Source organism: Anas acuta, chromosome 1 (assembly GCF_963932015.1).
Source record: "Anas acuta chromosome 1, bAnaAcu1.1, whole genome shotgun sequence".
In the NCBI taxonomy this organism is placed as follows: domain Eukaryota; kingdom Metazoa; phylum Chordata; class Aves; order Anseriformes; family Anatidae; genus Anas; species Anas acuta.
Genome location: NC_088979.1, coordinates 119106654 through 119132588, shown reverse-complemented (window position 1 = coordinate 119132588; position 25935 = coordinate 119106654). Strand labels below are relative to the sequence as shown.

The 25935-nt window shown below is 50.8% G+C and overlaps 1 protein-coding gene across 3 annotated transcripts in view; it reads left to right on the top strand.

The window, feature by feature from the left end:
* The window catches only part of LSAMP (limbic system associated membrane protein), an 878636-nt gene that overhangs the window by 713031 nt on the left and 139670 nt on the right, over window positions 1-25935 (top strand). For all 3 annotated transcript variants that reach the window (XM_068697653.1, XM_068697642.1, XM_068697633.1), the window contains one exon: window positions 24802-25034. In XM_068697653.1, the coding sequence (XP_068553754.1) occupies window positions 24802-25034 (233 nt within the window). The remainder of the gene's footprint in view (window positions 1-24801; window positions 25035-25935) is intronic.

Below are 25935 nucleotides of genomic sequence, written 5' to 3'. Positions count from 1 at the left end.
GTTTGGCGAGCAGCCTGCACCTTCAAGTCATCTGTAAGGTTTGTAATGCTGAGAAAAATGATCTGATTCTTGATTCCTTCTGCAGGCTTGTTGTCTCCCTCTCTCCCTTGCCCCCTCTGCGAAACTGTTGTAAAGCTATCTTTAGCTGAGCCTCTGATTAATCCAGCATTAATCGACCTCCCTAATTGTACTTTGCTATTTTCTCTCCCTTTATCCTTAAATTGCTCTACTGGGCAGGGGGTCTGGAGGGCAAACACATTCATTATCTTACCGGCAAACAAGATACGAATTGCACTGCAGGGGACAAAATTAAATTTACAGTTTCCCCTTGTACATGTCATAAACTATTGATTTAAAACAAGGGGGGGACGCAGCAGTAGAGCCAGCATATTGGCTATCTCGCGCTGTTCTCGCTGTGTTCTGCCGGGGCGCTTGCAGGCAGCCCCTCTGAGGCTTGCTGGCAAGGAGTTGCTGCTCCCCCAGGGGACGGGCAGGGCAATGGAAAGGCAGAGGGAAGCGTGGCGTAGGTGTAGTTTGTTTGGTAGGTCCGTGGGTGGGTTACCAAGGGCTCTATTCTTGGCTCTAGGTATTAAAGACCCACAGTGGAGTCTGGCGTTGTGTTCTGTGGGCAGGGACCACATTCAAAGCCTGCTTTTCCATCTCCCACACATTGTCTGTGCTCAAATTTCCCTGCCCGTCTTAGGGTTTTAGAAGCGGCATCTTCAGATCTTTTGAGTACCACTCCAGCTCTGCCCAGCCTTTCTTTGCTACGTTGGAGATGGCTTTTGCCTCAAATAAGCCTCCTACTTTTTTTCCACAAATTCACACAAGAGAAATGTCCTACTCGTGGTATGGGTTGTCAACAGCAGCCCCTCTGCTGCTGCTGGGCAGGGTCTGAATGGCAGGAGCAGGTACGGGGACAAACGCGAACTTGACGCTTGGTGCAACGTCAATTCGTTACATGTTTAATGATGTTAAGAAAGAATTTAGTGCCTCCTGCGCTGGCAGCCAGTTCTCATTACCAGTTAATTGGGCCTCGATGCAGTCACTGTTGAAATCTATTGTCAGGAGCAAGTTGTTATATGAGTGCGGGTGCACCTTGGGAGGGCTGCTTATGTCCCCAGACTGCATGAGGGAGTCAAAGGCTGCAACTACATAAAATATTTCCTCTTCCTCATCTTTCCTGGGGACAGATCCCATTAAGGTATACCCTGGCAAGACTAATAGGGCTGCTGACAAGGGTTGAACCCGTACGTTGACCAGACAGCACAGGGTTTCAGCACCTCTTCTGCACCAGAAATCTTGTTGCCTCTCCCCGAGAGCTGTGTGAAAGGTGGGAACATCTGTCTGGAGAAATCTTCCCTTGCCCTCCCTTGCCTTCTTTGAGCTGTGGGGAATCTGTCTGGGTCCTCGTGGAGAATTAGATGCAAGACTCTGCATACTGCGTGCTGCTATAGGACCTAATCTAACAAGTGGCCAAAGATAAGCGCTGGCTGCTGAGATTTGATGTGAAAATCTGTGCAGAGGAAACTATTTGCGGTAAGGAACTTTTATTAGCTCCAGGATATTGACTACATACACTCGAGCACTGTCTTCTCTCATCTTATCTATTGCTTTAACTGTGTGCCTACCCACTGACCCGACTCTTCCAGATCGTTCCTTTAATCAGCTTGGGGATGTAGGAGAATATTTTGTCAGAGAATATTTCTGACTGCCAAACTTAGTTTATTTGTGTCTCATTGCAAAACAGACCCCAAGAGGTGAAATGCCGTAATCACTTGCATTTCTGATTCCCCAGATCACTTGCCTCTAAATAACTATGATGTGCTTTGAGTACTGGGTAAGAATTTAATGATGTTATCACAATTAACCTGCCATCTTTTTATTTTTCATTTTTTTCTTTTTTTTACAGCTATGGAATTAACTTTAATTTTGAGCCGAAGGCTTTGTTGTCAACAACTTTATCTATTTGCCACCTCACCACAGAATCCTTACCAGCACATAAAATGCGAAGGCACAAAAGCATTTTAAAACTCAAGCGCATCTTTCCTTGCACAGTTTCTCTTTTTTATATTATCAGGATGGTCTCGTGCAGTCTGTGACACCTCGATAAAATCACCCACTGCTGCAGTAGCCTCACCTACCCCCAGGCCTCATGAAGTGAGCACGTCAGCTCTTCATGTACTGGGCCACGTAGTGGAAGGGGAATGTGGATTCTGGTGTGGAGTTGGGGATTGCGTTAGTTGGTATCCTGCTGTCCTTCCCACTCCTTTTTTCTTGGTTCTGTTGGAATCTGCCATGTCCATTCTCCCTCCTTGCTTGGTGGTGTGGCTTTCCTAAGGACATGGAAAGCTCTGGTCAAAGAAAACCTTCCCAGGTGGGCTCTGTATCCTCTGTTTTCTAGAATTACCTTTTCTAGAGCTGGCTAAGGACCTCATTAGGGCTTTCACTCCTGTGTCTTCTCCACAGAGGACATGAGTTTCCTTCAATCCAGAGTAAGGCATTCAAGCAACGTTGATGGGTGCTTTTCAGCTCTGGGGTCCTCAGTCCCCACCTGGTATATCAGCTAGTAGGGAGACCCTCAACTACCATTCACCAGAAGGCTCCAACTTGGTACAGTCAGCTTTGCAACAGTCTCGATTTCATCACTCCTTCAACACGATTGCATTTTTTTTCTCTCAACAATAGGCTTATTCGCCATATTGAGAGGTTAAAGTGACTTTCCGCCCACTTTGGGCAATTTAAGTCTCTCACATGAGACAACTAAGCTGCGGTGCCATTAGTCACTCAGTCTCTACTTTTCTCTTTCATATGACACATCTTACTCTCCTTCCTCTCTTGTTCTTCAGCAAGGGATTTCTCCACCTTGCTCGTTCTCTGTGCCAGCCCAAGTATGAAGCGGAGCAGCTGTCTCCTCTCTGCCTGGCCCAGGGGTCTGAGCATCTGGATGAAAGTGCTGACTCCTCTCTTTCCTGCAGCACAGAAGATGTACCCTAATACCCTTCACTTCCAAGCAGAACTGGAGCTAGTCCAGCTTGAGAAGTCTGCCTAGAATCTCAATTTTCCTCTCCTTGCCTGCTGTCACCAGAGAAATCCCAGCTACATCAAGTGCTTATTCTGGTCCTTGGCTTGCTGAATTTGCTGGGGAAGGTGACTCGGGAGAAGTTTGGGTCCCTGCCAGTCATCCACAAGCCAATAGCAGCAGAGGTAGCTGTCACTCATCGCACCTGTGCCAAAATGTGGCCTGGGAGCTTTGAGGAGCCCTTGAAATGTCACGGTGTGCTGGTGTTCGGGGATTCTGGAGGGTCACCTGCTCGTCCCTATTGCTCTTCTTCTTTAAGAGACGTACACATCTGCAGGCTGACCTAACCAGAGGTGATTGTAAATCTCTTCCAAGAGCAAACTTTGTCTTCCTCCTCCTCTTCTGTCTGTTGCTGAAGAGTGGGTGCCCATGTGCAAGCCCTCCGTGAGCCTGCACTTTTATCAGCACCCTGCATCGTGGCTGTTTGCTCTGCCGAGTACGTTGCCTATAAAGGAATTACTACAGCATATGGCCGACACTCCACACTTCGTATGTTGTTGATCACATTACGGAGCCCGGCCACATGTCCTTCCTGCAGCCAGGGGAGAGTGCCGGCCCAGCTCCCGTCGAGTGGCCCTCCTTAATCTGATAAGCACCGCGAGCAGCTTCGTGATCGGGCGCTGCTGAGATGCGAGGGCAGTGCCAGAAAGTTGGCAGCCGATAAGGCGATGAGGAAGCGGCTTGCGGAAGTCAGCTGGAAGAGGGGACAGTACGGAGGAAATTAGGGAGGAAGGAGGAGTTCAGGTTTGTGAATGGAAGAGAAAGGGAATAAAAGGAGAGTGATGACTTGAGGGAAGAAAGGACGGACAGCTGTGTTTTGGAGGAGATGTAAAATGAACATTCTTGCCTCTCTCAGCTATTAAAGATCTCTTTGATTGTGTTTTAAATCCCAGATTGTTATCCCAGGAGTCAGGTCTAAATTCAGAGTGGATAATTGCAGCCTGACCTACTTGCCAGTCCCATTCTGGTGGCAGTAGGGTCTCACTTTCCAAACCAAATCGTGTCATACTGCTGCTGTGATCTGACCCAGAAGGGGCTTCCTCTCAGTGCTAACAACAGCTGTGGCAGGGGCCTCTCCGTGTTTGGGTGTGGGTACTCCCACCACCATTTCTATGCACCCATCCCAGTTCCTCCCCAGGAAAATTCCCCTTGTGTGTTCAGGGAGGATCCCTCCACAGTTTGGGAACACCACATGCCCTCAGAGGTGCATAGAAATCCCTTGGTGGAGCAAACAGATGGAGCGTGCAGCCTATTTACAGCAGCTCCCTTGGTGAGATCGGGTTGTGGAGCTTCCTCCTACCAGGGAGGAAGGAGCCAGCCCTGCTGGGGCTCTGCGTTGTCCCCCTGCACACTGGGTGCTGGCAGATGGCAGAGCTGTTCCCAGAGGCTTTCAAGGGCTGGTGTGGGTGAATGTCTCATTGAGGTGTTCAAATTTCAGCTTTCAAAGCACTGCTGTCCCAGACAGAATAAGGAACTTCCTCTTTGAAATCATAGAATAATTTCATTGGGAAGGGGGCTTTGGAGGTCTCTTGTCCAACTCCTTGCTGAAAGCAGGGCTATCTTCAGTGTTAGATGAGGTTGCTCAGGACCTGTCTGCATCAAATTTTGGAAATCTCCCAGGAATTTTGGAAATCAACCTGCCTTGGCACTTTTCCAGTGCTGATCTACCCTCATTATGAAAATATTTTTCTTTATGTCCAACCAACATTTTGGGAGCCCAAAACTGCTCCAGATGCAGCCTCAGAAGTGCTGATTAGAGGGGAATAATCATTTACTTTGGCCTGCTGGCTACACTCTCATTATTGCAGCCAACTATGCATTTAGCCTTCCCTGCTGTAAGGGCATGCTGCAGACTGATATTCAGCTTTTTTTCAGTGGGAATCTCTGGTCTTTTTCTGCAGAGCTGCTCCCCAGCCAGTTAGTCCTCATCCCCTAGTGTTGCATGGGGTCATTTCAACAGGTGGAAGACTTTGCATTTGTCCTTGCTGAACTTCATGAGGTTCCTGCCACCCATTTTCTCCAGGTCCATTGAACGGCAGCCCTGCCCTCTGGTGAGTCAGCCAGTTGCCTGAATTAGGTTTCATTCCTGAAGTTGATGGGGTTTTGTCCCATCTGATGATCAGGTGCACCCGTCTTTCTGGTCTTAATGTGGAGAAGAAGCAGAGAACGTAATGACACCACTGTTAGCGTGACTTACAGTGCAGAAAGCCAGAGGCTGTCCCAAGTCTCTGAGGTATAAAAGCAGTATGAGGCACCTTCTGCCTTGAAGAGGATGCAGGTTAAATAAACAAGGCAGAGAAAGGGCAAGGAAAAAAAAAAAAAAAAAAAAAAAAAGAGACCAAGGGATGTTTTGGCCTTCCTGAGTTGACATTTCAGGCAGTTTCAGCGCTGAGAGTAGAAATGTGTTTGCTGAGTATCAGGACAGCATGATAAACATGCCCTGGGCTGCCCAGCCCACTGCACGCAAGTGTTTTGACATTATCAAGCCCGCAGAAAACCCGGGGAGCCTTCTTTCCTCCCCCGGCCTGCCTCACCTCGCTTTTTGGTCCCCATGGAAATATGCCCTTGGGGGGGTAGCGCTGAAGGCAGGGCCCTGTCCCCAGCTCAGCCAGCCTGGGCTGTTAGAGAGATGAGGGGAGCAGTAAAATCTGCTAATGCGATAATAGTAATTAATAACAATAATGGGTGCTTTTAATGCATCTCGGCATGATTTACTAGGCAGGGAGTGCCATAGGAGAGCAGAGCACTTTGCAGGCGAGAATAAAAAGGCAAGGTGACTGGGCCCTAAATTGCACATCTGGGCATGATTTGGAGAGGCGATTTATTGACACCATAAATGACGGCTGTTGCCAGCAGCTTGTGGTGGTGCCTGTGAGGGGGAACCTGGCTCCTGATTTAGGGCTCTGTGCTGCCGTCCTGGCTCTCCGGGTGGGATTTTGGGTGCCCCTGCTTCAGAGCGGCCTGGTGGGGCCGGGGCCGCTCTGCAGGCCTCCATCTCTCACCCTCTCACTGTGAGCACGTGTGGGCCATCAGGAAGGGTTACTTTTAGGGGTTCCACCCCTAAAAGCGAGCTGTTTTTGCAGGGGAGAGGTGTGAAAGGCAAAGGGAGAAGTGCGGCCTCGCAGCTCTCATTGATCTCAGAGATTTCGTGTCAGCGCAGCGGGAGGAGTCGGCCTCCACGCTACAGAGCCTGTGCGAGCGGGCGTTTCTCAGTGGCTTTTATTAATATGAATATTATACGGCCTGCAGCGTGCGAGGAGCTTGCCAGGATGCAGCACTCCCTTCCCTGAGGCCGCAGGCAGCAGCCAGGCATGGAGGCGTGAGCGCTTGGGACCTGGCAGCATCACTGGGCCAAGGGCAGGGGTGCTTGGCTCCTCGTCAGGGGTGCCCCCCTCCAGGCTTCTGCCCTCAGACAGGGCAGCAGGAAAACTCTGGAGGACAAAGGCATCGGTGAGAGAGGGGCTGAAGGGCAAAAATAAATGAAAGCAAACAAACCAGAAAAAAAAAAATCCTTAAAAGCCCTGGGCTCAGCCTGGAGGTCATCCCTGCCTCTGCCTGTGAAGAGGATGCAGAAGCACGATGTGGAAGGGGATCGGGGAGGCTCGCCAGCTCCGTGGCAGTGTGTGGGCACTTATTAGAGCTTGTCAAACGCCTTTTAATGAACTTCTGAACTAGCAGGGGTCAGATGAAACGGTAGGTGAGGTGTAAATGAGAAAGAAGCCGTGGGGAGCGAGAAGCAGTGGTGAGGGGGCTTTGGTGGTGTGGTGTTAGGAGCAGGACAGGGGGAGCCACAGGTGGGGAATGCAATGGAAAAACTGAAACTGAAGCTGATGAGCATCCCCTCTGCAGTGTTAGCTTCTTGCAAGGCGGCAGGCAGGTTCGAGACTGGTTGTGAAGAAGCGCCAGGAGCTGGCATTGAGCTGCTTGCAGAGTCCCCAAGCCAGGCACTGAGCTTCCCACTGGGAATTGTAATTCCTTAAGGCAGGGGGATCCTGTCTGTGGGTTGATACAGGCTCACTTGGGAGCCTCCTGAGGCTGTCCTCACCTTGGGATGTGTCTTGGGGCTCACCAAACCTGCTTTGGCAACCCCCTGGGTGCAGACCCACACTGTGAGGGGTCTGTGTGCACTAAGGGGAGTACCCTGAAGTCGGGGTGTGGGGACATGTCCGTGTGAGGAGGCTGTACCTGCAAATGGCCGACGCTCTGGTACCTCGCAGCAGCAGCTCTGCTGGCATCGTCGGCTCGTCTCTGTGCGGGTTTTTGCTGACGGGGATGATATATGCATACAAAGTATTTTGTTATTGTTATTATTACCCAAAGTTATGGATCAGCTTGAGAAACTCAAATGCAGTAAATCACTGGGACTGGGGTAGCATTAGTCTCAGGGCTCTGAAGTAAATAATGCATGAAATATACTGACAGCGGTGTCTGACGGATCCTTATAAACAGCAGCTCTCTAACGAGAGCAGAGCTGCTAATAGCAGGGCCGGATTCGGGGGGAAAACGCTGAAACCTCACCGCTTTCAGCCGGGATGATGCAGATGAGCAGACACCCCCGCCAGCCGTGAGGACCAGGGGCTGGCTTTGGGCTTCGAGGTCTTATGAGGGTGTGCTGCGGGTGTGCTAACTGCTATTGTTATTTTTTTTTTCATTTTTTTTAATAATCAAAAGACATCCTGGGAATTACAGATCTATGAGCTCTCTTTCAGCTCCAGCCAAACTGGTTGTGAAGCTAATTAAAGACAGACGAGTGCAACAGTCGGATAAGCGTAACATGACAGGGTCAATCCAGTATGGCTTCTGGGGAGTAAAACTGTGCCTTTCTGAGCCGCAAGTTTTTATTTTTTTAAGTTTAATAAAATAAGAGATAAAGGTGATCCCCAGCAGACATAATGTACTTTGATTTTCATAAAGCCTTTGATAAGGCCTTTCACACAAAATTATGAAGGGAAATAAATAGCCATGGGAGAAGGGGCAAGGTCTTGTCACGGATTAAAAACCAGTTGAGCGCTAAGAAGCAAAGAATAGTCGCTCCTTCCCAGGGAGATAAGTTAATAGTGGGAGTCAGCAGGTCCCGTGGAGGTGTCGGTACCTCGGCGAGGACCCCACCCTGGTTTGACCAGCGAGAGATGAATCAGCATTGCCAAAAAACATAGGAGATGCTGAGGGATGGCCTGCCCTGGGAGAGGCAGCCAGATTTCTGCTGGGGCTCATCCTGGTTTCTCCCAGATCTCCTCCTGAGGGCTGGCTCCTCCATGCCCCTCGCCTTCCCCCTGCTGTGCCGAGAAAGGTAAGCAGGGGCTGCTGCCTCCATGAGTCAGCAGGGCCCACAGGCACCGTGGGGACAAGGCCACGGGATGACGGATGAGCTCTAGCGCGGACCAGCGTATGGTAATGGAGGCTGCAAAAATAGTCTCCACATCAGCTGTGCGGTGGTGATGAGCGCTGAGCTCCCGGGCTCCTTGGAGGGAAGAGATTGGGAGTCATGGTGAGTAACTCGATAAAAGCTTCTTCAGTGGGTAGCATCACTTCCAAAAGCGTAGAGGATGCTTGGTTGCCTTTAAGGGACAGGAAAACAATAGGGAATATGTTATAAAAAATGACATTATCTTGAACACTGGCTACACCCTCATTTAAGACAGCGCGTAGAATTACCAGAGGGCCGTGAAGCATGGCTAGTAATCTTGTGAGGTTTACCTACAAGGAGGCAGTCAGTTGGACTGAACAGGGCTTTTTTTTTTTTTTTTCCTTTTTTTTTTTCATTTCTACCGTTTGCAAGCTCTCGAAAACATACCAGCGCCATTTCCCTCCCGTAGCTCTCCCTTCTCCTCTCTGGCGACGTGCCCTCTGCTGTCCCTGCGCGCGCATTGCCTGCGCTCGCTGCTGGCCCGCTCGGAAGGGAGATTGCAGGCAGCGGGCACGCTGAAGGCTTGTAATTGAGTTATTTACACTAATGAAGGGTGCAGCGGAAACCCATCGGTCCCCTCCTTGCTCTGTCCTGCTGTAATACGAGAACGAGAGGGTCACTTGGAGATGCTAATGGTGGCTTAATTTAGACCACATGAAAGGAGACACTTTTTCACGCAGCAGGTAGTCAGGCTGTGAAACCCACACCGCCTCCGGAGGTCAGGGAGTCAAACACTGCAGAAGGATTTGTAAAGTTTCAGGGTAATTTTTTCTGCGTGCAATAATCGCTGTTATTAGCGAGGATGTGGGAGCACCCCGGGGACCCCAGTCCAGAGGGGACCCCATGCGCTGCATGGTGCCTGTGTTTGCTTTAATCTTTAATTTTGGTGGCCAAAAAAGATGGTATTGGTCTGGTTATACGCTGGTGGGGTGATGGTGGAAGGGCTGCACCCAAGCTCAAGCCCTCTGCGTTGCTCTTTCATTTATTTCCCTTCTCCTGCAGCAGCTCTGTAACCTCACCATCCAGCTAGTGTTTCTCCTGCCTTGGTGCCTTGAGTGCTCTGCTTTCAAGCTGTAAATCAGCCATTTTCTCTGACGTTAAAAAGGGAAGGATAGGAAACCTTTATCCAAAAGTCTTTCCATGACTTGTGGTGCTCTGAGCGATGCTTGGGCGCGCTGCCTCCAGGACAGCCTCACACCTCTGACCCTTTTCCTGGGTCTCCTGAACATGAAGTCTCCAGACCGGTGGCTTCGCCGCCCCTATGGTCAGTTCGTGGCACAGCCCTGCCCTTGCCAGGCACTGCCTGTGGCATCACAAGCTACTTAGCAAGGCTGACTGGTTGTGGGCATTGGTGGGTTTCCCTGTGGGCACCACGAGCCTGTGGATTATGGTGGTGTGGAAGAGCCTTAAAGCATATAAAAGTGTTTACATTTACCAGCAGGAACAAAGCATGACAGAACAGGGGAAAATATTTTCAAAGCCATCCTTGTCTCTGTACCCGTGTTTGCCTGACCTGGAGTCCTAGCAAAGCCTTTAGCCCCTGGAGGTTTGGACTCAATCTGTTGTTGCTATTTTTCTTGCTGTTAACAAATCCAGCTCGAGTCCTTTTGTCCCTCCCTTCACATGTTGACAACCGGGGCTGTCTGCTCTCAGCGTAGAGGGCTTTGCAGGGGATGGAGCCAGGACGCCAGAGTTGCTTGCGCTGTCTTTAGGCTCCTGGCTGCAAAATGGCTCTGAGGAAGAGGCTTTTGAGTGTGTTTCCGTGCAGGTAGTGCTGAATCAACTCAGTTTATGTATGCTAAACGTGTTCATAATCTACCTGAGGGATGGTCTTCAGAAACTTTACAGGCACCTCTCCGAGCATATGCACAGCAGCTCTCCAGCTATCCCACCTGCTTTTCCCTTCTCGCTGTTGCTGCCTTGATAGCTGCCTGTGTTTAAATATGTCAGCCTGATATTTTTTTTCCCCTCTGCTTGTTTCCTGTGTTCCTTTAACAAGCAGCTCGCAACAGAACAAACAAGCAAGGCAGGAGTGCTCCAGGCAAAAGGGGTGTTTTGTGTTTGATTTGAATACATACATATTTCTTCTTGGTTAAAACTTGCGATATTCATCAAACACGTAGAGGAAGGCTGCGAATAAGACCTTTCTCTTTCTTCCTCGCTGACACACACACCCTGTCTCATACGCATACCACGTACCTTCTCATTTTCACTCCGACTGTCTGGTTTCTCTGCAGAGCGCCGTCTCCCTCGTGTCCTCACAGGCACGCTCGCGCAGTCTCATCCCCGTTCCCCCTCTGTCGTGTACTCAGAGCCACCTTCTCCTCTCGGCAGACCCCGGCTCCTGCGCACTCTCGCAGACGACATATGCACACACGCACCGCCGCCTACGCACCCGCAAGGGCTTTATTACAGAGAGGAAAATTGCTCTCAGATACACCGAGGCTGGGTGGTGGGGATGGGGGAGCAAGGGGAGTGAGACGGGGCTGGGAAACTGTTGTTTCTTCTCCCTTTAGCGACGTGGAGCCCTGATAAGGTGAGGGACAGAGCGTGGCCCCCGTCCCCTCCGTCACACGTGCACAAGCGCAGTGTCACTCACCCGTGTCCCCCACTCCTACCATGCTCCCTTAAACTTTCCCCGTCTCCCTTGCTCACGCATCCATCCCTCTTGTCTCTGCCCGTCTGTCAGGGCCTGATCACATCACTGTCAGGGCGGCTATGATAGCAGCGCTTTCTGACAGGTGGATGTGGTTCTGTCACTCCCCGCAAAGCTCCTTAGCACCCAGATCTGAGGCGAGGGAGACGCGCTGGGAAGCACGGCTAAATGGCCAAGGCTCGCCGATAGCACCTCGTGATTGTGAACGCAGAAGGTGGTGGTCCTGCTGGGGCGGCTGCGTGTTTTCGGGATGTCCTGCTGTAAAGGAAGCCTTGCAAACAGCCTTTTGGCTTTGTGAGATTCACTGCAGCTCTTAAAAGGGAAGAATGCCCTGGGCTTTTTCTATCACAAGTCTCCATAGGTCTTCTCCCCTCTTTGGAGGAAGCTCTTTACTCATCCTCTTCCCATCAAGGGGGCAACGAAGACGCCTTGTCTGCTCGATGGAGGCCACGGGCGTGCTCCAGAGCAGCCAGGCTGATGCCCTTTGCCCAGGACGTGGCCACATCCATCTCTAAAGGCTGAGAGCAGCTCGGAGCCTGCGCAGCCCTGAAGAAATTTCATTTTTTCCAATCGCCGCAGCAGCGGCTGGTAACCTTCCAGCACAGGGGGGCTGGAGCAGCGCGTTCCCATGGCTCCTGCTGGGCTCAGCCGGCGCTCGCGTTTGAGCTGACACCAGGCAAGCTGGGGAGCGAAGAGATTATTAATAGGGAACGCGGGGAGGAGGAAAGGTGTTTAGGCAGCGCCCGCCTTGCATGTCTAATTCGGGAGCTACCCTTCTGTAGTTCCCCAGATCGATGCCCGAACCCAGCGCCAAACTTTTGAGAAGCACAACTCATTAAGCATTAGTACACCGTAAGATAAGGACCTTGCTTGCATAAGGCCATCAAGCACCGATATTGACTCTCCAGGACATTTTTAAGGCTATTTATATCACAATAAAGCCATTTTATTAGCGTCATCAATCAAGGGAGACCGCATTTTGGCCTGGAAATGATTCTGCTTGAGTTTCCAGAAAGGAGAAGGGTGAGTAATTATGGGATGCATTATCTTCAATCTCATTTGAAATCTCCTAATTGAAACCACATATGAGTGGAGTTTATTGCTTATAAAATAGATGGCAGGGGCATTGCTAATGTACCTATGGCGAGTGCAACCTTCCAGTTAACAAAGAGGCAGAGGCCAGGTTTTCAGTAGGTAACACGGCGTCAGCAGAAGCTGCCCACAAGCAGCACATGCATTTACCTGCAGCCTAGCTGAGCCGGGGGCACTTGGCATTTGTGGTTCATCGGGGCTGGCAGCATCTGCCATGGGGTCACTGTTGATAAAGCTCGTGGCTTGCATCTCCTTTGGGGTCCTGCCTCCCCCCGGGTGCTTCTCTGCTGGCAGCTGAGCACGGGAGAGGATGTGGGGTTGAGCAGGTAAGGAGAGCACAGCTTCACATTGCCTGTGGGGGCCTCTGAGACTGACTAATGGCAGGGCTTGAAAGCTGTTACAGATATTTGATAATTAATTGGCTGGGAAATCAGTTTATTTTAACGACTCTGGTTAAATAAAGAAGAGAGATAAAAGGACTCCGAGTTCCTGCAGAGCTAAACTACTTTCAGGGACAGAGCAAGCCCGTTACATGTCTGTTTTTATGCCAACTGGGGCTCTTAGCTCTTCTGAAAAGCGGTTGAAATCTTTGTCTTCCCCAAATCCCAGCAGTTTGGGTTTAGAGGAGGAAAGGCTGAGGAGTGGTTTATTACCCAGGACCCGCCAGGTGGAGGGGGACGGGAGAGCGGAGCCGCTGCGGTAACCTCGCGCTTCACCTCTGGCCAGACACTTAGCGCAGCGCGGTTCCAGTTGTGGTTTATCACCATTTTATACTGCTCTAGGGGGAGCAATGCATGTAGCTCGGTTAACCTCACTCGTCGTTCCAAGTACTGGCTGATCTCACACACACAAACACACAGAAGGGAGCATCGGGGAGACGAGGCCTGTAACAGGCCAGCACCAGCAAATAGTGCTGGGCCTCGCACCGACCAGAAGCTTTGAAGACTGAAAATGACAGTAATGGCAAAGTCCGTGAGGGGCTGGTCTCAACCGACTTGAGTCAGGCATCTCTTATTTACCAGCTTTTTGGAGGTGTCCTCGTTCAGTGGGGTGGATCTGTCCCTTGAGGGAAAGCAACACGCACCCTGGTCCTGGCCAGAGGGAGAGGGTTTGCCTGGGAGCTCAGGACGGAGGTTTTGGAGGGTCACATTGCTCCGAGCTCCATATGGGTCCATAGGAAGACGTTTTGTGACTGTTCCAAGCTTGTGGGAGGAAAGAGGCTTGTGCTTGTTACGGACCCCAGCAGCAATGCTGAAGGAGAAGCCATCGGGTCTGCTCCGTGCTGCAGACTGCGCTTTGAATGTGAACTTTCATCTCAAGCCAGTGCCTCTCGTCCTGAGGGTTGTACAGCAAGCTGTGGATATATGAACAGTGTTCCCAGTGCAGTCATATTTGTCAGAGTCTGCAAAGAGCCTGCAACACCATCTGTTTTAGTGAGCAGATAAGGGATTAAACTGCAGGAATCACGAGATCTATGCAATACAGGAGGGCATGCCAGACGATCACAGTACAGCTTCTCTTTTTTTTTTTTTTTCGTAAGCTAAGAATAACTTTAACATTCTCTTATTTAGGATTTCATGTCAAAATTAACTACGTTTCACTCTCATCTTGCAAATCCCAAACAGCTCTCGCTGCCCCCACTGCTGATGCTTACCTTGCTGCACATTCAAATGCAGTGCGCAACCCCACCCCCAGAAAAAAAAAAAGAGTGGTGATTTACAAGAGCAAACAAAAAGAAACCCCTCAGCCTGGCAGAAGTACATCAGGACCTTCAGTCTCTCTGAAACCAGCAGCCTCTGAGAGTCCTTTTGGTGTGGGTTGGCCCCACAAGGTTGTGAGGTCCCGTGTAAATGTCCCGGCGCGCACAGATGCCGGGGACGCACAGGCACCCATCAGGTGGGCGTGATGGCAGCTCCCCTGCACGGCTGACAAGAGCCTACCTCTAGCCAAGTGTAAACTCAGCACGGGCTACAAATCCTCATCTTTTAAACATTCCCTGGATCTGAAACCTCCTGCCAGCTGGAGCCGCTTTTAACCGAGCAGACTGAAGTGCTGTATTTAACAAATTCATTTAGAGGCTGGTGCAAGGAAGCAGGGCCAATCCTCATCTCCTATAAACGTAGGCATATCTATTTACTTCAGTGGGGAGGGGGCCTCGTTGACCCTAGATTTATGCTAGCTGAAGCTGCTGTTGGGCACCTACCCATGCAGTGCTGGACTTTTGGGAATTATTTGGCACAAGTGGCCCACCAGGAGAGCAGAGGTGGGAGTCCAGCCTCAGACCAGGCTTGGTACATGTGGCCAGCCTTAGGCCCAGCCATGGCAGGAAGGAAACGAGCAGTTAGCTGCGCCTCCAGCCAGTTTGCACAGCCTGTTTCACCAGCTTGAGGAGGCTGTGGGTCAGAAGGTGCAGAGGCAGCCAGAGCGGTCTCCACGGTTATGCTCACACTGCTGTTGGAAGCTGGAGCACTTCGGGCTGCGAGGCTCGGAGCCAGTTGACCCGAGCTGGTTGCTTTCAAACCGTGGGCAGCAAGGGTTTGTGCTTCAGCCCGTCCTTTCTGCTCCGGCTGCACATCCCCAAGGCAGTTCCCAATTAGAGCGGACGAGAAACACGCTCTCTCACAGCGCTGCTAAGGTGAGCGTGCCCGGAGGTGGTGCCTGGGTTTGTGAAGGCTGCTTTGCAGCCACCGCTCCCCACCTCTCCACATCCCCGCACGACCAGTGCCCAGCAAACAAAGTTTGGTGTGAGGAGGGTCAGGTCTGTCAGGCTTCGTTTCCAGCTGCAAACTCTTTCTGTGTGTGACTTCACCCAGCACATTTCTTCCCTTCTCTGACATCTCACTATGTGTAAAACGGGCACGGTAATACTTCTCCACGGAGTGACAGAGCTGCCGTGTGCCAGACCAAGTCCTGCAAGGGTCTCCAAGGCAAGGTGACAGAAGATGGTGCTATTAGCAGGATGGCAAGGAGATCCGGCTGCGGGAATTATTCCTTCACCTTTCCTCAGTGAGTCATGTCTTCCTCCCGGTCTGTTTTCCACACAGGAGGTTTTAAGCCAGCTCCCGGCTTTCGTATGAACAGGCAAAACTCTATCAAATATACCTGACATTTCTGCTTTTCCGCTCTTCCCCCTCTCCCCGGCTGTTTGTTTATTTATCAACATGTCCTCCTCTGCAAGGCATGTTGTGTGGGGGGATAAAGGTAAGCTCAGATCAAAGCTTTTGGGAGCTCTCCCTTCCAGCTGCTTCTCTTCTTTCCCTTCCCCGCAAGCCTTTCTCAGCTGCCTCCTTTCAAAAGGCCTGATCTGATGGTGGACAGAAGCAGTGCATTAGGGAGAGGCAAAATTCAGCAAAGCTGCAAATAACAGGAAGGAAGCGGAGCTGAGCGCTGCCTATCTGCTAAAGCTTTGCTGTGATTTCCACTTAAAGTTGAGTTCTTCAGCACACGAGATAAATACAGCGTGCAAGTCTCAAGCTTGGAGCATTTTCTTCTATGATTATAAAACACCTATGGGGTGGATTTTCAAAAGCATGCCCATTTGGGCAGCAAGGTAACGGAGCTCCCTGTGCCAAATGCTGTTCTGGAAGTTTGGTGCCTGTGTGTTACACTGGGGGCTGGTGGGCTCCAAAGCACTTCTGCAAATCTGGTCTTAATTTCAGCGCTGAGCGCTTCGAAAAATCAGGGTTCAGTCGTGACTCCTTGAGTGCTTGACGAATTTCCTTGCGGCACGTTTGGGAATGCGACCATATGCCGGTGGTTTGGGGAAATAACAACACTTCTGGCCTTTGTATCAGTAGTTTTTAACCTGTCTGTTGACTCCGAAAGGAACTATTTATGCGAACATGACCATAGGTGTGCCAGTTAACTCTAGGACAGTGCATAGAGATCTGCAGTCCTGCTGAGAAATATTTCGCAGTATGTGAAGTGGAAATACCTAAAAAACATTGCTAAGCCTGGAAGAGACTTGGGAGAAGGGTTGTCTTTTCCTAAGCAGGACGACAAGGTCATGGCAGTTTGTCCCTTTGCAGCCACTGTGAAGCTGTTCCCACACAGTTACGGATCCCCTAGGCCTTTGCCCAGCTTTGCTTTAAATGTCCAAAATAAGCGTCCTTGCTTTTCCTGGGGGACTGTTCATGAGGCTAGCACTTGTAGGTGGCAAAAAGTTCTTCCTCGAGTTCGAACAGACTTATTTCTCTACTTTTTTTTGACCCCTACACATCATGCTCAGTAATTCCTCTCCTCCCTCGGTGCTTTCAGCTTCCAAAGAGGTATAGCTTGTCAACACATCCCTTTTAAGTCCTCTCTTAGTCAAGTTATACATATTTAATGTTTTTAAGCTTCCCTTAGATGCTGATCCCTTTCCAGCCCTTGATGGATTTTGTTGTTGCTTGCCTCTGAATTCCCTCCAATTTCCCTGTGTTGTGCTGGTAACGCGGTGCCGGAGATCGGCTGCGCCCATCCAGATGTGCTCGGCGTTCAGCAGAAGTTGGCTTTGGATGGAATTAAAGAAGAGAAGCGGCAGAATCTCTCAAAGGGAACCTGCTCCGTGGTCTCCTCTCTTCTCTCAGAGCATTATTTCACTACGGTATTTCAGGACCGGCCTCAGATATGGAAATGAGAGCGTGTGTCTTGCTCAGAAGCTGTTCTCTGCTTTCAAGTGGGAGAGAGATGGGAAAGGGGAAGAGGGGTTAAGCTCCTCAAAGGCTTTGTCTACATTAGGCTTTTTTCTTCCTATTTCCCACTGTTGCTTGCACGGGTGTAGCTCAATCTGTGGTGGCACCGCTGATAGCTCTGGCACAGGCAGGGAAGCTAACGTGTTTCCCTAGACATCGTCTCCACAGTCTCTACGAGCCCTGACTCCACCAGCGGCGCTCCAGCAGTGGAGGTCGGGTGTAAATAAGTGATAACTGGAGCGCTGGCACACCGAGGAGGCTTTCCTCCTTGGGATGCATCATCTTGGGAGGCAGGTAGCGTGTTCCCCAGGTGCTGGGAGGAACCATTTCACGCAGCACAAAGCACGGGAGACACCTCCCAGTTTCTTACAACGCTTAAATCTGATGTCATTTCACAGCCTTGTACCTGCTAAGGGTTAATCCATGACATTCTCCGCCACAAGGTATCACCAAATGAGGATGTTAATGAGTTTAAAAAAAGAAAAAGGGGGCAGCGGGTTGAGAAACGCCTGGGGATAAAAGAGGTAGAGTACAAACTTACAAGGTGGAATGCAAGCTGTTATGCAGAGAGGAGGCCAACTCATATTTGCTCGGGGCTAGATTAATAGGCTTTAATGGCTGGGAACGATGGTGAAATTATTTAGATGGTGATTTACGTTGTCATTTGAGGAGGTGTTCCACCTTCCTCTGAAACAGCTGTCACTAATCATAGGAGGGGGAGCGCTGGGCCATGTGGCCGGGTGCTCAGATCCTGTAGTACCCCTTTACTGCTGCTCCGTTCCCATTTCCTTCCCCAGACACAGAGGTGTGGGCACCAGGGCTCCTTGTCCCTCCTGCCTGCTCGAAGAGGTGCTTCCACTGCAGACACACGGGGCGCTGCCAACAGCTTGGTCACCGTCCCAGCAGGCGTGGAGGCTGGTGTCCAGCATCGGTCCCTGGCAAGCCTTTGGCCCCGATCTGATCGTTTGGCTTTATTTCCCCGCATCACAAACCCTCCCAGAGGTGGTGCGTGGCTTCGGGCCACCTGGCAGCCAGCTCCTCCTGACCCAGCCGTCGCTGCCAGCGCCGTGGGCACACTCCTTGCTTGCAGCATCACGGGGGCAAGCCCTGTGGGCCCTGTGGGGTGGCAAACACTGCACCTCACCCTCTGGTGCCCTCACTCGCTTCCTTTCTGCGTCCCCCTCTTTCAGAGCTGCCCTTTGCATTTCCAATCCGTGGCATCATCTCATTCTCCACTAGCTGTGCCGGCTGCCTTGATGTTTCTCGCCAGCTTTCGCCTCTCCCCACTCCTTTCTCTCCCCCCTCCCTCTCCCCGCGATGTAGCGTTGCCTTTCTCCATCTGCCCGATTGTCTCTCCGCTTTTTATCTGGGTGCTGGAGCTCCAGGTGCTGTCATTCTCCGCGACAGCACAGAACGTTTCACATCGCCTCTGCGGCTGGATAATTACCAGATACCGAACCACGTGGGGCTTCCCAGCCAAACCTCCCTCCCCTCCTGTCAGAGGAGGAGATCGCATCTCGGAAATAACGTTTTCTGTGGTGGTGGTGGTAGTTGTTTTAAAGGGAAGGAAGCCAGGGGAGAAGTTGGGGAGCAGCTCTTTTGGAAATACACGGTGGTGAGCACGTGAACATCACCCACACCGTGAGTGTTCAGGCAGGAGGAACAGGCGACCTCCAGTGCTGAAGTTTGTGAAGGAAAGCAGAGGGGATGATGGCCTGTATGATGATGGGAGCCCTTACTAGAGCTCCCAGTCCCGTTCTGGGTGTGTTCTCCAAAAATAATGACACTGAGACTCTTCAGTAGCCGTTTGGCTTCAGGTCCTTTCACTGATTCAGCGTAAAAGCCAACAGAAGGGACTCGTTGTCTTTCAGTGAACTTCAGTTCCTAAGCGACTGCAGGTGCCTTTTAAATGTCAACCTGTGTCCTAGTGACAGCACAAGCACGGCATCCTAAGCTGAAGTGTGCAGCACAACCACAAGACAGATCTTCCAGCAGTGTTCCCCGTGGCTATCCTACAACATCCCCACTATTCCTCGGTCTCCCCTCGGGGCGGTGCTGACCCCGTGATGCTACGGGAGGCTGCAGGCAGTGGAGCGAAGCATCCGCTCGTGGCTGGAGGTCTCACCAGGGCTGTGTGATCAGCAGCAGATTGGCATCGCCTGGTGACACTGGACCAAGATCAGAGCTGGGTTTTTGGCTGAGACAGAAAGGGAGGCAGACGAGTCCTTGGCTAACCCCAAAAAGGGAAAAGGAGGGGGCTCGCGGTGTTCCCTCAGCAGTCTCATCCTCCCATCTAATCCTGGAGCGGGACCCTGATGGAAGCTGTCACTTGGCGTTCCTGCAGGCATCAGCCCTGCTGCACACACGTGTGGACTCTCTGCTCTGGTGCCAGACGTGGCACCTCACGGGGACAAACCCAAATGCTTCCTAACTCTGCTGTAAAGAAATCAGTGTTTTTTTTCCTAGGCCTGGAGGGATGGAGGAAAACCTGGCCAGGATGGAGTTAACTTTCCTCGTAGCAGCTCATATTGATATCGTTAGAAAGGTACCTGTGCTTGAATGGATGTGGGCTGGAGTTGTTTATGCAGGTAGAGTGATCCCCAGAAGATGGGAAGAGCAATAAATCATGCCAGTATAAGTTCTCTTGCTCTGATACAGTCACAGCTGCCCCGGGAGAGTTCTGGCATAACAATTACTGTAATTTGGGGTTTGATTTTTTTTTTCTACACAAACAGAAACCTATACACTTAAGTAGTCATTTTAACATAAAGAAAACCCATGTGAGACCAGCTGCGTGTCTGCTAGCGAGAGACCGCGCGGCTCTCCTTTCAGGCTGGTGTATTTTTGGTGAATTCCCCCGGGCTTCATTTTCCATGTGTATCGCACGGACTGCGAGACGAGGATGCTCACAGCACATGAGCGGTTCTGCACTGATAGTCATATTCACCGCTCGCAATCCTTTTTGCTTTCATTAAAAGGAGTTGATGGGAGAGAGAGCGAGATAGGAGCGCTGCTGTACAAGGCACTGGGGAGACCTCATCTAGGAAGCTGGGTACGAATTCCGGTCACGACAGAGGAATTGAGGCTGGAGCAGGTGCGGAGAAGGGCTACTGGGATGTTTAGGGCAATGGAGAGTCTATCATACAAGAAGAAACTAGAAGAGTTTGGCTTGTTGAGCCCAGCAAAATGAAGGCTGAGAGGGAATATGATTGCTCTCAGTGAACACGCTGGAAGATAAGCACCCGGGAGAGAGAAGAGCTATTTAAGCTAAAGGATGGTGTTGGCATGAGAGGGAATGGATATAAACCAGCCATGAATAAATCTAGACTTAAAATTAGAAGGGGAAAAAAAAAGTTTCTGATCTGCAGAGCAGAAAGACTTTGAGCGGTGTGCCATACCAAGCACGGGGAGGGCGAGCAGCAGCGCGGGGACCCTACCAGCCCTGCAACACTCCAGCAGGGGAAGGGCCCGAAATTACCACCTGAGTGATGAATTATCAGCCCAGGAGGTGCAGAAAGGTGTGAGGGCCTTTGCACAGACATGTGAAGATCCCTCTGGGGGAAAGCCAAAGGGGACAAAGAGCCCTGTCTATACCCAGACTGGGCCTCTCGCTGCTCCCAGTTAGTGGTCACCTCTCTCAGGTCCTTGCTTTCAAAGCCAGGGAAGGCTGAAGAGCACGAGCAGACAGGATGATGACACAGAGCTGTGTCCACTATGTATTTTGAGAAAGAGGGCAAAAAATGCAGTGCAAAACCATGCTTGTTGTTTGTTTTTCTCCCAAATTTGGCAAGAACATGAGCCAGCAGTGTGCCCAGGTGGCCACAAAGGCAAATGGCATCCTGGCCTGCATCAGAAATGGTGTTACCAGGATTGGTCCCAGCAGGACTGGGGAAGTGACTGTCCCTCTGTGCTTGGCTCTGGTGAGACTGCACCTCGAATACTGTGTTCCGTTTGGGGCCCCTCGTGTCAAGAAAGATACTGAGTTGATGGAAATCAAGAGAAGAAACAACAAAGCTGGTGAAGGGAGTAGAAAACGAGTTATGAGGAGCAGCTGAGGGAACTGGGGTTTATTTAGTCTGGAGAAAAGGAGGCTGAGGGGAGGCTGCTTCTCCAACCACATGGAAGGAGCTTACAGTGAGGAGAGCGTCCAGCTCTTTTCTCAGGTAACTAGGAATAGGACACAAGTAAAAGGCCTTGGGTTGTACCAGGGAAGGTTTAGATAGGGTTTCATGAATAATTTCTTCCTGGAAGGGGTGGAACAGGCTGCCCATGGAAGTGGTGGAGTCCCCATACCAGGAGGTATTTAACAGATGTGTGAATGCGGTGCTTATGAGCCATGCTTTAGTGATGGGGCTTGGTAGTGTTAGGTTTATGTTTGGACTTGATGATATTAAGTGGTTCTTCCTAACCTCAATGCTTCTGTGATTCCAGGAGACATGGTTTGGTGGTGAAGCAGCACAATGTATTTCCTTTAAACCTAGCAGCTTGCGTCTTCTTACCAGCAGGTTTCTAGCAGAGGATCAGGGGACTGGGTCTGCTCTCAAAGAACTTATTTATTTGGAGCTATAGCAGCAATAAACCAAAACAATTATCCCGGGTTCAAGGGGACCCAATCCATCACCAGTAATGCTGTAAAATCCCTGCTGTGTTAAAGTAATCATTTAAACAGCAGCTTCGCCAGGTCCTACAGGGATTCCTTCATGCCTGTGGGCTCTCAGTGCCCCCCACTCCTCCCAAACACTGGCTTTAACTTAACCCTGAAAGACCCTTCTGAAGGCAATAAAGGACACAAGGCATCCTGTGCGTGGCCAAGCACATGATGAAGGGGGCTGGTGAGCATTAATTCCTCTCCTAACAGTGCTGCGCTGTGGAGCTAGTCATGGCTGTGAGAGTGAGTAGCTGCAGTCAGCAACAAAGCAGCAACTTCTCTGGAGAGAATGAGCTAGGTGGGATTTCCTTTCTGTCATGTGTTCAGTTTTTCCTATATCTCTCCTCACTCATATTAGAGGTGATGGTGGTTCTGATTGAAGATCCCAAAGAGTTTTCCTGCGGTGTCATCTCCTTCCCCTTCCTCCTGTGAGATGGCCCAGGACCATTTTCTGCATTTGCAGGAGAGGAGGTGGAGGATGTCAAGGTGCCTTTCTCCAGTTCCAGTTTCTGATCGTCTCCTGGCTGGTTCTTATGATTGTTAGCCACTGGGTGAGGAGTGGAAACACATCGGTAGCAGCTAGAAATAGTGCAGTAACTAAAAAATCTTAAAGGAACCAAACTCATGAGAAAGAAAGGGAGACTAAAGAGGCACGGCAACAAGGTCTTTTGTTCTTTCTTTGTGTGTAGTTTGAATTGGTGCTGAGATCAATAACTCCCCAGTTCCTGCAGTGGTGATCCGAGGCATGGCCATCACCACTAGCCGCTCCTCTCGGTCGCTGCATCAGCAGATATCAGGAAATTAAACCTGAAGCCACGAGGAAAAACAAAATGGATGGATCGCAAATAGTTTATTAGCACTCACTGACACTGATGGTAATGCTTTCAATAAGCCTAATGAAAAGCGTTTGACTATCTCTGTGAACTCGATTATTGATTATTAGTGAACGGGAAGAGCCATTTGATATCTCGCGGAAGCCTCGCTCCTGCTGCCTCGCGGTTAAAACGTCAGTTAACGTGCCATTTAATATTCTATTAGTATTGAATTAGTACTTATTACACTGTGAAAATCATCACCATAAATCCTTATTAAAGCATGATCCATAAGGCTGGGTGGCAACTTTGGCGGAGTAGGAGGGCGCGTGCGTGCGTGCAGGCGGACGCCCTGGGATACCTCATCCATGTGGACGCGTGTTCGGAGCACACCAGGGGATTTCCAGACCTGTACATTGATTTTTTTTTTTCTGTAATAATTTCAGAGGAATGGGTGTGCCTAAGTGAGCAGCTCAGATCCATTTCACTCACTCCTCCAATTCTCCTTGCTTCTCCCTCAGTTGGTTTCAGTGCTGCCTGCCATCATCAGGGCACTTGTGAGGCTGAGTGTAGGGATTAACCACTGGCCTAGGGCTGACCCCATGGCAAAAGCAGCACAGGACAGGTTGTGGCACACTCTTTCTCTTCTTGGGGACAGTATTTTTTGAGGTCATCCATCTCTTCCTCCTCTCAGCCCCAGGGTCGTGGCAGGCAGAAGCCCAGCAAGATGCCCTGTTCATGGGGAATGAATGGTAGGGTTTATTTTCCTGTGCTGTTTGGTCTCTCACCAAGGTCCTGCAGGGAAAGTGACCTCAGGGAGTGGAAACAGTGGATGGGGCATACATGGTGACAAGGACAAGAAGTTGCCTGAGGCCAGTAGAGAGCACGTCTGTGTTGGTGCACAGTCATTCACAAGTGATGAAGAAACTTCAACGCCCACAGCCTTCAGCTGCGGCTGTTAATCTGCTTAGCTCCTCACCGCCATCCCCGCCAGGGATTTTCACAAATCCAAAATGTGCAGAGAGGGGCTGTGAACGCCTTTTGAAAAAGATCTAACCCTCCGATTCTCCGTGCTGCTGCAGACCTACGCAGGCACATGTGTGTGGGAAGGCTGCCTGGCCTGGGTGTCCCTGCGGAGCCACCTCATCCCATGGGCACCATCCCCTCCCCAGGTCCCCAATTCCAGCTCCTGCCACATGTGGTGGCAGCCCAGGATGGCCTGGCGAGCTGGCACTGCAGTGCTGGTTGTTAAATACAGATGGCTGCTCGCTGATCCCCCTACCCCTGTCTTTCATACGAGAACCTGATTGCTGGCTGGGGTTTGGGCTGCTCCCTAAAGCAAATGTTTGTCCGCTCAGACGGAGCTGCTCCCAGCCTGGCCAGCAGCTTGGTGAGCCTCTCGTCTCCTCCCACGCAGCCTGGCTTCCATCCAGCCCACGAGTAACCCCGGAGCAAGTCAGAGAGCATCCTTGGGCATGCCTTTGGGGGAAAGGGTGGGAGGTGTCGGCCGTGCTGGTGGGGTCACATTGCCCGGGGCAGCAGCTGTGGAACGGCGTGAATGAAACGCATTCAGGCAGAGGAACTTGGAAAATGTCTGCCCTGTGCTAAGAGGCTGTGTAAAAGCCTACTGTCAAATATTTGTCTTATCTCCACTCGATAATCTTTATCCTCTCTCTGTTCTCTCTCGAATGCAACGCGTGCCTGGATTGCGCTGGGGAGAGGCGCTGGGTTATTTGGATGCCAGCGGGCTGTGGGCAGGACTCGAGAGGTGAAGGAGGGACAGCTCTGGAGGCTGAACTTCCCTCTTTTATCTGCAGCACAAACACGGCATGGGCTGCTGCAGGAAAAACCCTGTCAGCCTGCCTGAGCCTGGCCCTGGTGGGTACAGCTGCCAGGAGGAGTTGTGTCCCCATGTCTTCTTCAGCCAAGAGCGAGCAGAACGTGCCTCCTCTCCAGCATGGCATCTCTTCTGTGCAAACCTTCTGGGCCTTCTGCACCTTCTGGAGCTTGAAAGCAGTGCCTTGGCCAAAAACGTGTTTGTCTTCACAGCACCTTCACCCCTCCCTGTCAAGGAAAAGTGTGGGAAGGACTCCTTCTGGCCTTTCCTACTGCCGGGGTTAGAAGGGATTTGGTGACCAGGATCTCTTGTGGCATTCCAAAGTCATTTTCAATGCAGGTATAGACCACAAACAAAAGGAAGTGAGAGCAGGAATCATGATCACCCTAAATCACAGATATTCATGAAGCCTGTCAGAAAATCCTTCTGAAACATGTGGCCATGGGGTTGCAGTGGTGAGGAGCTCCTGTGGTTTGCTGGCAAAGTGGGAGTATGCTGCAGGGTTTCTGAGCAACGTGGTGAAGGGAAGGGTCAAAAAGGAGATGAAGGGGTTTGCTAATCTCCCTGTTAATCTCCCTTTCTTATCCTCTGCAGGTGTTATGTAGAAGACAGAAGCTCCAAGGTGGCCTGGTTAAACCGTTCCGGCATCATTTTTGCTGGAGAGGACAAGTGGTCCCTGGACCCTCGAGTGGAGCTGGAGAAGAGAAGCCCCCTGGAGTACAGCCTGCGGATCCAGAAAGTGGATGTCTACGATGAGGGGTCCTACACGTGTTCAGTGCAGACACAGCATCACCCCAAGACTTCCCAGGTTTACTTGATCGTGCAAGGTAAGCAACATGCTTGAGAAAAACACGGTGGGTGGAAGGATCTGTGTCTTAGAGAAACCCAGGAGTCGGTAGACTGCAGGCCTTGCAATGTCAGCCAGGAGGGAGCAATCCCTTTAGGTTTCAACGGGACTGTCCCCTTCCGCTGCGGCATGGCAAGGCTTGACTCTGCTGTTAGCCTGTCCTTCCCAAGGCAGTGACAGAGCAGGGAATGCCGGTGATGCCAAGGCACGTTCTAGCATAATGCAAACCTAGCTGCTAGCTCTGGTTGTTCTGGTGCTGAGGGGAAGGCATTTGTTTGTGATGACACTTGTCAGAACGATGTGCTCGCCTCGTGTCTTCCCGGATAGCCCTCTGGTTTCTTCGCCCCCTCTTTCCACAGATTTCCTTCTTCTTCTTTTGTTTCTTGTTGCCATGAAAAAAAGTGTTGTGCTATTCAGCCTCCCGTTGTCAGCTCTTTGCCAGGCTGGGGAATTCATTTTTCCTGGATGTTTTTCTGTGCTGGGTCATCAGTTTGCAGGGTGCACAGTCTCCAGGCATGTGTGAAACCTGGTACCCGAGGTAGCTGCTGCTTACCTTATGTTGCCCTCTCCATTTTTAGCTACCCTCCTCCTGCGTGTGTTACAGGGAAACTGGGAACTTGGCAATCTGAAGCAACGTTGTCCTATCTGTCAGCCTGCATTCATGCTATAATAGAGAGCAAACATATCTAGGGGCTCACCAATTACTGGTAAGGACATTATGGAGTTTGCCTGATCAGTTCTGCCCAGACCAGAATACCAAACAAAACACTTCACTCTTTTGTGTGTGTTTTTTCTTCTTTCATGCAATTCTGTCGCTCAGCCTATTTATCTAAAATATTTATAGATTAGCTTAAATAGATAGGAATGTATGGCTGTGTTTA